General features: G+C 44.6%; 1 protein-coding gene across 6 annotated transcripts in view; it reads right to left on the minus strand.

Moving 5' to 3' along the window:
• ZNF532 (zinc finger protein 532) overlaps positions 1-15,538 on the minus strand; it is a 96,348-nt gene that overhangs the window by 46,817 nt on the left and 33,993 nt on the right. For all 6 annotated transcript variants that reach the window (XM_006764437.2, XM_015564407.1, XM_015564406.1 and 3 more), the window contains one exon: positions 3,307-5,663. In XM_006764437.2, coding sequence (XP_006764500.1) covers positions 3,307-5,646 — 2,340 coding nt within the window. In that variant the 5' untranslated portion in view covers positions 5,647-5,663. The remainder of the gene's footprint in view (positions 1-3,306; positions 5,664-15,538) is intronic.

Raw genomic sequence — 15,538 nt, forward strand, 5'->3', positions numbered from 1 at the left:
GGAGGACGGTGGTGGGGGAGGGAGGGGGGGGGGGGGGCGGGAACTGGGAGGAGGGGAGTTATGGGGGAAAAAAGAGGAACAAATGTAATAATCTGAACAATAAAGATTTAAATTTAAAAAAATATATATGTAATTACCATATGACCCAACCATTGCATACCTGAGCATTTATCAAAGCAAAATGAAAACCTATGTCCACAAAAAGCCTGTACACAAATGTTTATAGCAGCTCTATTCATATTAGCACCAAGCTGGAAAAAATGCAGCCATCATCCATCCTTCAATGACTGAATGTTTCAACACCCTGTGGTACAACCATATGATCGAATACTATTCAGCAATAAAAAGAAATGAACCACTGATACATGCAACGACTGGAAGAATCTCCAGGGAATGATGCCGAGTGAAAGTCAATTTCAAAAGGTTATAAATGGCCTGGCTCCATTATACAGCATTCCTGAAGTGAAAAAATTAGAAACGGAGAATAGATTAGTGGTTGCTATGGCTTAAAAAGGGGTGGGGTGGCTCTAAAAAGATGAGAGATCCTTGTGGTTATGGAAATACTCTATATTGACTGCATCAATGTCAACATCCTGGTTATGATATTACTAGAGGCCCGGTGGGGGCTTCCCATCAGCCGGCCTGCGCCCTCTCACAGTCCGGGACCCCTCGCTCCTTACCACCCACCTGCTCGCTGCTCCTTAGCACTGCCAAGGAGCCGGAGAGGCTCCCACCACCACTGCTGCGCTCTCCAGCCATGAGCCCAGCTTCTAGCTGAGCAGTGCTCCCCATCTGGGAGCGCACTGACCACCAGGGGGCAGCTCCTGCGTTGAGCATCTGCCCCCTGGTGGCCAGTGTGCATCATAGCAACCAGTCATTCTGGTTGTTCTGCCGTACTGGTCACTAAGGCTTTTATTATATAGATTCTGTATTTTGTTACCACTGGGGGAAAGTAGATTTAAAAAAGTATACAGGATCTCTCTGTATTATTTCTTACATGATTCCAAAATATTCAAAATAAAAGGTTTCATTTTAAAAATGGAATGATTTGAGAAGACCTGGAACATAAGCACAGGACACTTCAGCATTACCAGGTAAGATTTTGAAATCATCAGGGTAATTCTAAGTAGATGTTGGGCAGGAGGGAGGGAGAGGGGGATATCCCTGCTGCCAGTCAAGTAACACACCTTTCTCTAGACCCAGTTAAGTCAAAAGGCAATGAGCAAGAGCTAGTGGACCTGTTGGTCTTGCTGAGGCCCCAAGGTCACACACTTGAACCTTCAGAATCAACAGAGGCAGCAGGGCCGGTTCAGGAATCCGTGTGGATGACTCTCAAACCAAATCCCCTGTGCAAACACCTTAGGAACCCTGCCCAGGAGAAACCTCGGGCAACTGCAGGCACAGTATCTAAACAGCCCTGGGATCCCATTCAAGAAAGGACGGCAGGGGTGCGAGCCATGGAGGGCTGTTACAAATGCGAGGTATTTTACTCTTTCTCAGTTCACCTGTGAGCTACCGAGAGGCTGAAGGTCAAAGGACAAACGGATGTAAGTTTAAATCCATGACTGTTAGGGACAACAGAAGAAAGAAGGCGCTCAGGAAAGACTGGTACCTGAGATGTCATTAGTTCAACCTAAATTTTGTAAGAAGTCACAGCAACAGTTTGCTGCTGGATGGCGTTAGCACCTTTAAGTGCTATTCTCAAAGAAGAAACTGTTTATATAAGTGGATTTTTTTCCCCATTTGAATTTAAATTCACATTTTGTGAACTGGCCAACGGTCATGTGAATGGCAAACTAGAGAAGATGAGATGAAGATTTTCTCTCTTCTTTCTCCTGTTCTTCCTGTCTTCAGCCCCACCTCCCACTGCCACACCAGGGGACATGGGTAGGCGAGGACCACCGTAGCTTTGCTAACTTTGTGGCTAGTCCAGCAAGAGCCACAAGGATCCCACCAACCTCCTGGACTGTGGGAGAGACTTTAGGTGGGGAAAAGGCAACAGAACAAACAGAACTAAAGGCGTGAGTTTGTTTGTTTCCTGCTTCCTTTTGAGATGGAAAGAAATATTACCCTGTTGATGAAGTGGGGACAAGATAAGAGGGCGCTCATACAGAACCCACACATTCTCACTAGGACAAACTAAAGAGCAACATCAATCACCGTCTTCTTGAACTTGGTGGACACATGACTCTTTCGAGTGTTTTACTATCAGAGTCAATGAGACATTTAACATCCAATGCTGTAAGGATGTTCTCAAAACTCTTTATCACTTCCATTTCCACTAAACTGAAAACCCAAGAGAAAAAATTATTGAGGTATGCTTGATCTTCTGTTCTTCAAATTCAAAATACTGCAAAGAACTCAATTCAGTCATAGCCCTTGGGAAACTATCATGGGGACATTGGAGACAAATAAAAAGAAAAATCGGTTTGCCATTGTGACTTCATAAACAGAAGTTTGAGTCCCCCTTCCAATTCTAGTATGGACAATAAATCACATGACCACTCTATGCTCAAATATTCAACATGTCCAACTACTTCCAAATGATAGGTATCATGTATTTGTAAAACACATTTATCTAAGAGCCAAAAACTGTCCATGGAGAGAAGCAACGATAGGGATAAGTTGGCTGATGTCCATTGTGAAATGTATTTCACCAACATCAACCTGTACTTCGCTAAAACAAAACAACAAAAAAGCTGCAAACAAATGCAAAGGTATCCTATTTAATGTTGATAGGTTTCCCACTCGTAGCTTAAATTGGCTGTAGTAAAAAATATTACTGAATATACTTCAAGACCAATCAGGCAAACCAAAAATGGGTACCAACTAGGTATGTTTAACTACAAAAGACAGTAATTATAAGTAACAACAGGAACTTTTAAAATACCAACATTGTCACTAGTAATTAAGGAACATTGGTGATGCAGCCTGACTCGAACCCTTAATTCAATAGGATGATACTGTAATTAGCTAGATCTCAGATTCCCTACATATATTCCAATGATCCAATAATTAAGAACTCCGTTACTAACCCTAAATCTTAGGTGCTATAACTCAACTAGTACATAGAGTTTCTATCTGTTTAGGAGAAGCAACTTCCCCGAAAACATGCATGTTTCACCATTGTTCTGTTCTATGAAAACAATGCTTCCTCTCTCGTCTACCTGCATTCATACATCCACACGCATCCACACACCCCCTTCCATTTAACTGAGCTCCCACCCCCAAAATCAAGGGCATTGTATAGAACACTCATGTCTACAGATTCATCACGGAAACACCAAAATGTAAATGATACTCTACTTGTCCACTCGTATCTGCAGCCTGCTGGAAATGCGTAGCCAGCGATGTCTCGTCCTGGAACACTTCGTTGCACTCCAAACATTTCAGACTATGCCTGCAGAGCTTGGACGGGTCTTCGTCTAAAGGCATAGCTGGAATGATGGGCGTGCTTGAAGGAGCTGATATGACGGTCCCAGTTATACCAGACTGGATTTTGGTTACAGTGTGTGTGCCAGCCCCCACAGAGCTTGGCAGAGCGGAAGATGAAGCAGAAGTATTGCTTGTTGGAGAAATAATCATTTGATCTGCTGGGACGGGCTTTAGAATCAAGTGGGAGCACTGCATTACCACCCCCTTCTCCTTGTGCCCGCGGGCATGGGAGAGGAGGCTGCACTTGTTGTAGAAAACAAGGTTTTTTGTACAGTGATTACACGTCACCTCAATGCGCACACTGCGTCTGTCGTAGTGCTGAGTCAGACTCTTTTCCAGAGCGAAGGAGTCACCACACTCCAAGCACTTGTACCCGCGGGTCGGCAACGTGATGCCTGCGTTAGCAGGGGGACTGAGGTTGGGGATGTAAACTGGAACGGGGTTGACACTGCTCAGCACCTTGTTGAAAGCTTCCACCACAGAGCTCTGCAAGGAGGACACCACCTGGACTCGAGAAACTTTTTTGGGTGGTTGTGAGACAGCTGCATTGATTATTGCCTGCTTTATTTGCTGCTGAGGTTTGGTTAGCACTTGGCGGAGCTCAGAGGTGGCCTGGGCGCCCTGAGGCAGAAGGTTAAGGTTGGCGAGGTGCACAGTCTTTGGCACGAGTTTGGCATTGGCCAGGCTGGATGCCGGCACCACAACGGTTTGCTGCTGGATGGCGTTAGCAGCTTTAATGATGGCGCTGCTGGCGCTCTGAACAGAGGCAGCAGATATGACTGTGGCTTTGACCGTCGTGTTGTTAGCAAGCTTCAAATTAATGACTTGAGATCCCGCTGTCTTCACAGCAGACACTGGGAGGAAGGCAGTTGCCACGGGCTTAATAGTGACCTGCTTGGGGGTCAGCTCTGCAGGGGCAACTGCGTTGGTGATCAGAGCAGACTGCAGAGGCGCTCTGGGGGGAGAGGCAAGGACGGCAGCTGCAGCTGGAGATGACAGAAGCGACGTCACAGAAGCCATCACGGGCCCTGTATGCTCAGGCTTTTTTCCAGAGTCGAGATCAACTTCTGGCAATACCCTTGTCACTGTTCTCTTTATTTCCCCAGATGACGTCTTAATGGTTTTGATGCGGACTTTGGGAATTGCTGGTGTCGATCCTGCAGGGGACGACGGAGATCCCTTGCTACTGTTTTCACTTGAAATGCTCCTGGGGCTATCCGGCTGCTTCAGGGACACCTTCTTCGTCCCATCGATGAGACTCTGGGACTCAGGAGACTTTTCAATGGCTCTAGGACTATCATTGACTTCTTTTGGTAATGGAGAGGGTTCCCGTGAATTGGTCACTGGCTCTTTACTGGCGCCTGAAGCAGCCTTTTTAGCACTAAGAGCAGCGATGGCAGCTATGCAGGAAGAAAGCTTGGAGGATGGCTTTGACCTTGACGGAGCCACGCCGCCAAGGGTGGTGTCGTTCTTCTCGGTGCTCAGCTTCCCGTCATGGACCCTATTTTCAAGCACCTTTTCAGAGTTTTCCTTCAATTTATCCTCCACTTTTCTGACTTTAAAAGGTTCATAAACACTCAGATTTATAGAATTTGTTTCTGTTTCTCTCTTGACAACTTTGTTTTTGTCTACATTGCCTGAAGTAGAGATTCCAGTTTTGCTTAAGTTTTCCCCTCCAAGTGCCTTCAGTTTATCATAGTCCTGTTGGGAAACAGACCCCGTCAACACATTCGATCTAAAGCTCGAATGCAAGTCCTCTTTATCAGGGGGGTCATCCACCTCTATCTTCTCATCATCGTCAAACTCTTCAGCACTTGAGATAGGGCTAAACTGGCTGAAAGCGGAGTCTTTTAGAGTCACCTCTGAGGTAGGCACATCTCCTTTCAAGGACTTTGACCCATCTTTACTGTAGCTGTCCAGAGAGGATGCTGTGAGGAACCCATTGTGTAGGCCATTGCCCGTGGGGTGGCCATCTTTCTCTGAGCCCTCGGAGGAATCAATGTTCCGAACATTCTTAACAATAACACTGACGCCCACGTCAGAAGAGGATGGCGTGTGGGAGTCGTCCTCTCCATGAGCGTTCTGCTTGATGTGGCTCTCCTGGTCATCGTGTCCAGATTCAATAGCTGCTTTAGGATCAACCATATCTGGGATGTCAAATGCTGCCAGGAGGTCATCAAAGTCTGGGGTCTTCATATCCCCCATGGTCATGAATTTGATCAGATGTTCTGTTAAACAAACAGAGTAATTCCATCAGCAACTGGCATTTCGCAATGAGGAGAAAAATACCCCATAGGATTTATATCAACACAGTGATGATTACCAAGAAGAGCAAGTCAGTAACTGCAGAATTATTATAATTACAGAAAATTCTGAGTCAAAGTGAACACATTTTCAGAGGATATACGGTATATAAAGCCTTGAGAATTGTAGCTTCAAAGGAATTCCTCCAAAATGCCACACACTACATGATCAGTGTGGCACCACTCTAACATGAATAAAATTGATCAAAGCTCTTATCTTAAGAAAAGCAGGTTTTGGTGTAACAACCAGAAAATTTATCATTTATCACTGGATTCATTGCACACAAAAAGCTACTTCAAACATATTTTGATCTTGACGGCATTTACTTCCACTGGCAAAATCATCACTATCATAGTCACCATCGGATTTGGGCTATCAAATTAAAAGAAATGTATTACAATAAAAAACAATGACAGATAACCATTTACCCACAGGAGAAAAAAGCATCCCGGCCCACCACAGCACAACTACTGCTAGTCAAGTTCCATCTAGGACTTTTAAAAAATCCCTCAGGTAGGTGCTGATTCCATCTGTTTTTATTTAATCCTTGTTTTCTCTACTCTGTTAGGAAAAAATACCACCCTGGCAGAAAAGCCCGGCATCCCTTCCTTGTCCCTCCCTAGCCCATGTGTTTTAATGGTTGAGGTGACACATAACTGTTTCCTAATTACCACCCTTTGGACACAGTTGTGCAAGCAGCTGTGGCAACTGAGAAAGACCCCGCCGTGCAATGACGCTCAGTGCAGACCTGAGGACTGCAGAGCCGGGAGGGCAGGCCCTCTCTTACCTGGAGCTGGATATGGGTGCATAACATTCTACAGAGAAGTGTTCCCATTTGTGTCCACAAAGCCTTGGTGGTAGGACAATTTTAGAAAAATGGGCAGTCACAGCTGTTACTTTTCCTTTCTCTTGAGGGAAAAGGGTGAACCCAAGGGTAGAGCAATGAGACACCCTTACTGGTAAGAGGGAATTAGCTGTGGTTTAAAAAATTAAACCTCCTAGTTTACCTGATGGAATCCTGACTGACACGTAAAAGTGCACAATGGGCATAAAATACTGAGTGCAGGGAGTGGGGGCATCGACAGTGCATCACACTGAAACCCAATGTCACACCGTGTGGGTGGAGCTGCCTCTCAGGGTTGTAAAATTAATGTAATAAATACCGCTCTCTGTCACTTCACACTTCTTTTTTGGTTTATAGAAATGTTTTCATACCCACAATCACATTGTCCTATTACCCATTACCTTCCCACATTTGGGAAGGCAAGAGCAAATTTTCCACTTGGGAGAAAAAATAATTTTAACTCCCACTTCATTTCTCACTTATGTGAAGTACAAAGAGAAATGTTTATGTTTGCAAATTCTCTTAATTTTTTCCCCAATTCCTAAGTAGTAATCTTTTAGAAATAGATTCCTTTACTTCAAAGCATTACAAAAATAAATCTTAGTCGTCTCTTAAAAAATAACATAAAAAGACCTCAAAATTTGAGCTTCTCTTGGCCTCAAGAGCTTGATTTTCAAACAGAATTAGCTTTAGTCATTGTAATAATGTCTTTCATTTTATTTATATGCTGTAAAATATATCTTCCTTCAAAAGCACTTAGTCTTCTAATGTAAGGCTAAACCCCATTTCAATAACCTGTAATTCACTAATAGGTTTGTGTTCAAGGTAGAATGTCCTGTTACCCAAAAACATTGAAATATCTGGGGGAAAAGGCTAGGCCTGTTTACAGAAAAGGAAATTGAAAGATCTCAAGTGTGTCATGTGATCTCTTTATTTCCTCCTATGATACAGACAAAATATTTCCTTTCCTACCAAAGCCTCTTAAAATTACAGAAAGCTGTTTCATCTTTGCTGGCAAAAGTCAAAAGTTATCAAGTCAAAAGAAAGCCTCAAGAAAAACCTATTCACCCCTTACTTATACTTACGCTTTGCAATAAAAAAGGGAGGAAGACTGTTCATAGAGCTGTTTCCCAATTCCAACTGAAGAATGACAGCATGAAAGGCTCAGGCATTACTTAACCATGGACGCTAAATTCAATAATCCCAAAGAGACATGCCCAAACCCAACCAAGGTTCTGCCTCCAAAACGAATACACAAGGTCATTCTGAACAGTGAAAACACATCAGCTTCCCCATTTAAATGGAGAAGCTAACATTTGCTTTACCAAAAGTCAATAAATTCTAAATCCTAAAGAAAAACAAAGTCTATTGGCCATCATGACAACACTAGAGGCCCGGTACACGGAATTTGTGCACTCGGGGGTCCCTCAGCCCAGCCTGTGCCCTTTCGCAGTCTGTGAGCCATCTGTTAGACATCCTTTGCGCTGCCGCAGAGGAGGTGGGAAAGGCTCCCACTGCACTCACCAGCATTAAGCCCAGCTCAGCACTTCGGGCTGAGTGGCACTCTCCCTGTAGGAGTGCACTGACCACCAGGGGGCAGCTCCTGCACTGAGCATCTGCCCCCTGGTGGTCAGTGCACGTCTTAGCAACCAGTCATTCCACCATTCGGTCTATTTGCATATTAGCCTTTTATTATATAGAACTAGTAGCCCTGCGCACGAATCTGTGCGCAAGGTCGCTGCCACCCTCCTGTAGTTTCCCCCGCTCCCTCCTCCCTCCCCACCCCCATAGCTTGCTACCCTACCCCCTCATGTAGCTCTCCACAGCCCACTTCTACCTCGCTGGCCCACCCTCCTGCTGATCCGTGATCTGGTCGTGATGCACTTGGTCATTACGCCTTAGGTGTAATGGCTAATTAGCACATTCCTCTCTTATTATATAGGATTACACACACTTTCCATAAAATAAAGGTTATAATACTATTATTCTTTTGGGGGTCTATATCACTTTTTTTTGCACAGTATCTATACATTGAAGCCCTCAACAGATTAATGATCAAATTCATGTTTCCATCCTTATCTTTCCTTCACATATAACATGTTTTTATGACATGTTAATATTATGCTATGTTTACCATTTATTTTGTTCCTCACTGAAAATGAGTCCAGCACCCGTTTTTAAATGTCTTCAAGGGACTGGTTTCTCTGGCCTTCCACATTCAAATTCTTGTTGTTCCCATTACACTAGTACACAGACCTTTGAGCTTCCTCCATCACCAATCTTTTCATCTTTTGCACTTTCAGGGCTCTCTATCATTACATCTCTTCAACCACAAAAAAGAAGGAACGGAAGGGAAGGGAGGAGAGGAATCACATCTCTTTCCTGTTGACCTTTTGCTTCTGCCCCACTTCAATCTGAACTGCTGATGAGTCCCTGCCATTGCATTCCAAACACCAAGTAGGTTCAACAACACAGGCCTGCCTCATGCTTCTTCAGTTTTCCCAAACCACCTGGGAATACACATCAGTTTTGAGGTGTGTGTGTGGGTGTGTGTGTGTTTGGTTTTTTTAAAGAATCTGATCAGCTACAGAAGGTGTTAAGAACCTCTTCCTTGCTTCTCTCTAGGAAAGTGGGTGGGGGGAGGAGACTGGGTCCCAAAACTGATGGATACTTGGGTTTCAAAATAATAATAACACAAACACATACATATACATACATGACTGTCTAAGTGTGGGTAGTTTTGAGGAATAATAAACAATAATAAATTGAACTATGGACGGAATATAAGAATTACATGTCATTTGAAGGCCCCTACCAAGTGACAAATGGCAAAGAAAGTGCTCATTTTATCTTTTGTCCTCCACACCAATCAGACCTTGAGTGAATCTTGACAATCAGCAAGCACTTTGTAGGTCTGCGAAGAAAAGTGTGACACATCATATCATCTTCCAGCCCCATGGGTGGGGACCTGATTACACTGCCCCCAAGGGCAGAAGAACATTTTCTAAACAGCATACGCATGGTAGCACACCATCTGTGAAGACGGCTCGTACACAGATGAAATGAACAGAATATGCATTTTTTTAATTCTGTATGCATTAACAAGAAATTAGTAAAGATGTCCTGGCAGCTCAGTTGTTTAGAGCATCGTTCCAATATGCCAGGGTTTCAGGTTCAAACCCCATTCAGGGCACATACACGAGTCAACCAATGAATGCATAAACAAGTGGAACAATAGATGGATGTTTCTCTCTCTCTAAAAAGCGATAATTAAAAATTAAAAAGAAAATAAATTAGTAAATACAATTGCTGTGAGCTAGAATAGACATCTACTTGTTTAGTAAATAGACATTACTAAATTCTGATGGCAGCACCTATCATATACAGATAACTCAGCAAGGTCAGGCGTGTTCTTCCTCAGCTAATACCTAATATTCCTGATTGGAATAGAACTGATGTGAAAGCTCAAGCTGCTTCTGGGAATATAAACTCAGAGTCATGGAAGCAGGGCACAACCTTGGGAAACATAAGAATAAAACTAGCCCAGCCCTTCCCTGTGGCTGTTCACTCTTACCTCAAAACCTCCCCTGCCCTCCTCTGTCCATCATTCTCCTGAGGGGACCAGGCCACCACAGCAAATGATCCCTACACACCCCTCAGCCTTATCAGCTCAACCTCCAATTCCTGGCTTACTTCTCACCCCCACTCCCACCCCACCCCAGCTCCAAGCATTCATAGGTCTAAACAAAAGCTCAGCCATAAAGAGAGCCTTTGCTTTGTCCCCTTGGGTTCTGCAGCTGCCAAGAAAACCTCCAGAGAAGGCTGTGCAAATCCCTGCTCCGTATTCCCTGGGAGTCCTCAGTGTCACTTAAGCTCCTCAGTCCTCTTCTCAGTATTAACTCCCACCCTGCCAGGAGACAGGGGCTGTTTCTAATCTTTTCCTCTACCTCCTGCACGCCTTGGCCTTTTTCTTCCTGAAGTCAACCTCCAAGACAACAGGCCTCAGGCAGGCCCTCTCTCCGCACCCTTCCTTCCTACAGATCTTGTCAGGTCCTGCAGTTGGCCTGTCCAAGTTGATCCTCCTCCATGAGCTTGTCACCCTCCTCCTGTGCCTTTGATCAGTCCTATCACCTCTACCTGCTGGCATAAAAAGACTCCCCTCAACCTTTACCTAGTGACTCTTCCTTGGTGCTGTCTCACCAATATGCTGCCTTCGAAGTCAAGTTCTCAACCCCTGGGACACATCCTGCCCCTCCCAGCTCCTTCCTGGCCCCTTGCAATCTACTGTCCAATCCAGGAGGAATTGGGGGGAGTGATGGAATTATTCGGTATCACAACTGTGGGAGTGGGTACACACTTGTTTGCATTTGTCAAAACCCAGAGAATTTATTGCATGTAAACTGGAGGGGAAAAAAGCAACCAAAAATGAGGGAAGGCCCAAAATGAAAGACCAACGGGAACAAAGAACCTAACTATATTACAGGTGAACAACATAACCATGCTGAAGAGAGTAGGGGAGAAAAGAACTAACCAAAGCTACTTTGGAGAACAAAATTCTGACTGTATATATACTGTGGAACAAATCCAGTTTGTAATCTAGTTAGCAGTATTATACCAATGATAATTTTTTTCAGTTGTGATGTGTTATAACTATGCCAGGCAGCTAGGGAAAACTGGGCAAAGAGAACATAGAAACTCTTTCATATCTGCAACTTTCCTAGGAGTAAAAATTATTTCAAAATAAAGTTAGATACAATTTAATAATGTAAAGCTACTAAATGAAATACAGCAAGTCTCAGGACACTCCCCAAAGGGCCCATTCCCCTTCTTTGTTCCCTGCGCCTATGCTGTTACCTGTGGCCTTTCAGCCGCATTTCATTCTCCAGCCGACCGACCATCCTTCCTCCCGTGCACTCCTGTGCTCCGCAGCACTGCCACGAGCTGACGTCTCCCAGACTCACTGGCTGTGCCCCTCTCCCTGGGGGGTCCCTTCAAACCTTCATCTACCATTGCTCCAAGGCAACCTCTCAGCTCCCCTGGTCACAACAATCACATATAGTCATTGAACTCACTAATTTCTACATTCAGCCCTAATGCTACCTTAAGAGCCACCTTCCCGGTTGCTGGCTCTATATTCTGCTTGCTCTCCCAACCATCTGTCAAACTTTCACCAAAGCCCTTATGTTCCCTCCCAACCTGCTCCTCCTCTAGTCTCAACTGTGTAACGTCAGCGACACAAACCTTCTTTAGGAAAAAAATGGAAACCCTCAGGCAGCATTTCACACACTGTGAGGCAGAGACAGGGTTCTGAAGGACCCACTTGGCTTCCCACTAACACGAGACGAAAACAGTAAATGCTGGATTATTCTCCGCTGACAGACTGCTCTCAGGTAGGACAGCCTGTACTGTGCAAACCAATATTATAAATCTCTGGAAAGAGGAAAGCAATAGTTCCCAAATTCTGAGCTAAGCACAGGTCATTTTTTTTCTGATACATGAACAGAAATGCCAGAATGATTTCCTCAAAGGCACCACCAATTGTTGTTGCCACCGTTAAACATTAGTTACTTTAAATGCATCATGCTCCCCCATCTTCTCCCCCCCATTTAAATATTTACTACGTGACATCTAAGGCGGCAAAATGACAGCTCGTTATATACAAATTTCTGTGTTACTGATTACAAAGTTTAAACTGTCTTCCATATGGCTTGCTCACTAGTTGTAAAAGAAATTCTTGTCCAGTGAATCACAAATGAATGCATGGAAGGAGATGATGAATTTCCTATTTCTTTCTTTCTGCAGCTCTATGGAATAATCTACTGACCTACACTCTTGTTACTTAACTAATAAGCAAGCACATACACAACCCATCCATACAGCATTCGAAAATGAATGAGTTTCTGTGGACAAACTCTGGTGGAGAGAATGGGCTTTTAATGTCCCAGCTACAGGAGCACTAACAATGGTGGAGGGCACAAGGCCTTCCTGCGCTGTTCCGGTCCAGCACTGACATCCCCTCCTCCCTCTGGCTTCTTTGTGTGGGGAAGTTTTCCCCCTGAAAAAAATGAGGATAACAGCATACATCGAACCCCAACAGACAAGGAGGGAAGGCTGATATTTAGATATTTAGAGGGAGCCTTGTCATAATTCAATATACCACACAAAAAGCACAGAAAGCATAAAATTCAAACAAGGAGCGGCCAGTGGCAGAGAATTTCAATGAAGGTTCTCACTATTTCCATCCCACAAGCAGCCAGGAGACCTACCTGGCCAAGCAGGTGGCCGCATTCTGGAGAACAGTGTGTGATCATTAACCTTCCTCATCACAGAGCATCTGGATTTCAGCAAGAGAAGGAAAGAAGCTAAGGGGCAGCACTCTCAAGTGGGAGGAGGGTACTGAGGGGCCAAGGTGGGAGGCCAGGGCTCACCCTGTCCATCACACAACTCATGGGCTGAGATGTGAGCCCTGGTCACAGTCAGAATTAGAGGCTGAGACACAAACGACCCACCAGGTCAGAACTAGAGAGGCGGACAGAAGAGCTGCTCAGATCAGAGGCGCAATGGCACCATCCTCACCTGACCTCTGCCACTCAACAACAACAAAATTGAAATTTACAGACACAGCACTTCAGCGGGTGCTCTACTTCCCACAAAGAGCAGCAGCAGCCACCTTGGCTGGGTCACATCTGAAAGGACTCGGAGTCCCTGTGCCCTGCAGAAGGCGGAGCTGTCTCCGTCCTAGTCCTAGCTGGGCTGGAAGTCAGAGAAGGTGACCCCCGAGAGTCTTGCTTCCTCCAAATCCACAGAACCCTTGCAAGTAAGTTTTCTCCAAGGGGGTCCCGAGAACCATATCAAATTCTAAGTTTTGGGTCTTCAAGGTAATTTTTAAAAAAATCAATCAATAATTAATGTGATGTGAGGAACAAAAAAGAAAACATATGCCTCTATCTGTTTTGAGACATGCGTAAAGAGGAGTATAATCATCTCAGCTTACAGTTTACTAACACTTAACAGCAGGGGTCCTCAAACTTTTTAAACAGGGGGCCAGTTCACTGTCCCTCAGACTGTTGGAGGGCCGGACTATAGTTTAAAAAAAAAAACTAGTCGGCTGCTAAGCAACAGGCAGTGGCGGCAAAAACACCCAGCGGGCCGGATATATGTTTTCGGTGGGCCGCAGTTTGAGGACCCTTGCTTAACAGCAAGAAAGTGGTTCTCAAATAGGGTTTCCCATAAAAGACAAATATGGGGGAAGCAAAGAGCAAAGGGGATCAAATATGTGGTGATGAAAGACGTGATTTTGGGTAGTAAACATACAATGCAATATACAGATGCTATATCAGAATTATATACTTGAAACCTATATCATTTTTATTAAGCGATGTTGCCCCAATAAATTTAATTTTAAAAACAGACAGATATGGAGGAGATAGTACATCCCGAAGATGTGAATTTTATATTGGCCCCGTTGCCCACACTTTACTTATCACCTTCATGTAACCTCCTCACGGCTGTTGGCAGGCTCTCTGATCTCAGCTGGGCCGTAAACAAGGAAAGAGAAACTCAGATCTCTAGCTCCCTGTCCATGTTAGTTCATCTGCTTATTTTGCCTTGATGAAACCAAATGCTCAAAACTTAGTAAGTTTTTAATATCTCCCTACGGTTCATGAATATGTAAAATTCTTGGAAACTGTAATAGAAGATATAAGTCACAGGCCAAAATATCATTGAACCAAATTCAATCCAAACTGATGCCCAGATTCCTATGTAGTGTCAACAATAAAAATCAAAACACATTAAAAAAACAACAACAAAAAATCAGCCTCACTCCCCATCTAAGGAATAACTTTGTATTGACCAAGACTTCTAAAAATCTGACAGCTCGCCCTAGATGGTTTGGTTCAGTGGATAGAGCATCAGCCTGCAGACTGAAGGGTTCCAGGTTTGATTCCAGTCAAGGGTACATACCAATTGCAGCTTGATACCTGGTCAGGGTACTTGTGGGAGGCAACCAATTGATGTGTCTCTCTACATTGATATTTCTGTCTCTCCCCCTCCTTTCCACTCTCTAAAAATAAATGGGAAAAAATATATCATTGGGTGAGGATTAACAACAAAAATCTATAATAATGAAAGCATAATATCCAAATCTACTGAATGACCGAACAGCAGAACGACCATCCGGACGACCACGCTATGACACGCACTGGCGCCTGGCCAGCCAAGGCAGGTGCAATGTGATTGGCCAGGGGGGCCCCACCATCACCCCACAGAGGGAGGCCCAGGCCAGCCAAGCGATTGCACCCCACACCTGTAGCCCACAGAGGGAGGCAACCGGTGGCTAGGGAGAGGGGGCAGCAGTGGGGGCAGGGCCAGCTGCTGGCAGCGGGGGAAGGAAAGCCCCGATAGGCCCTGATTGCCAGCATGCACGAATTTCGTGCACCAGGCCTCTGGTATAATAATAATAATTAATTAATTTAATTTAACAAAAATCTGATAACTATAAAACCAAATCTGGGCCATCTTGTGGAAAGAGCAGATAAGAAAGGAAAGTGAGTCATGTGAAGAGGTGAACCTGGCACCAGTGCCAAGACCAAAAATGGCAAAGACCACCTTAGTGGGCAGTTCAGTCAGTTACACCAAGATTGATACACCAAGATTGAGCATTCGATCCCTGGTCAGCACATATGCAAGAATCAACCAATGAATGCATAAATAAGTAGAGCAACAAATCGATGTGTCTCTCGACAGTGGGCGGGGCCACAACCTCCCTATCCACCCTGCTCTGTTCCTTACAGGGGGGAGCTCCCCAACCCCCTGTTTTTTTAATGGCAAATACCAAAAAGTGAGGACTACCAAGCACCCAGTTCTTCATTTCTAGCACCATTCTCCACTACAGGAATCAGGGGTCCTGGAGAAATGGCTGCCTCAGCCCAGGCCCTGGTCAGAGCATATGCA

This window comes from Myotis davidii, unplaced genomic scaffold (genome assembly GCF_000327345.1).
Source record: "Myotis davidii unplaced genomic scaffold, ASM32734v1 scaffold38, whole genome shotgun sequence".
NCBI classification, from domain to species: Eukaryota; Metazoa; Chordata; class Mammalia; order Chiroptera; family Vespertilionidae; genus Myotis; species Myotis davidii.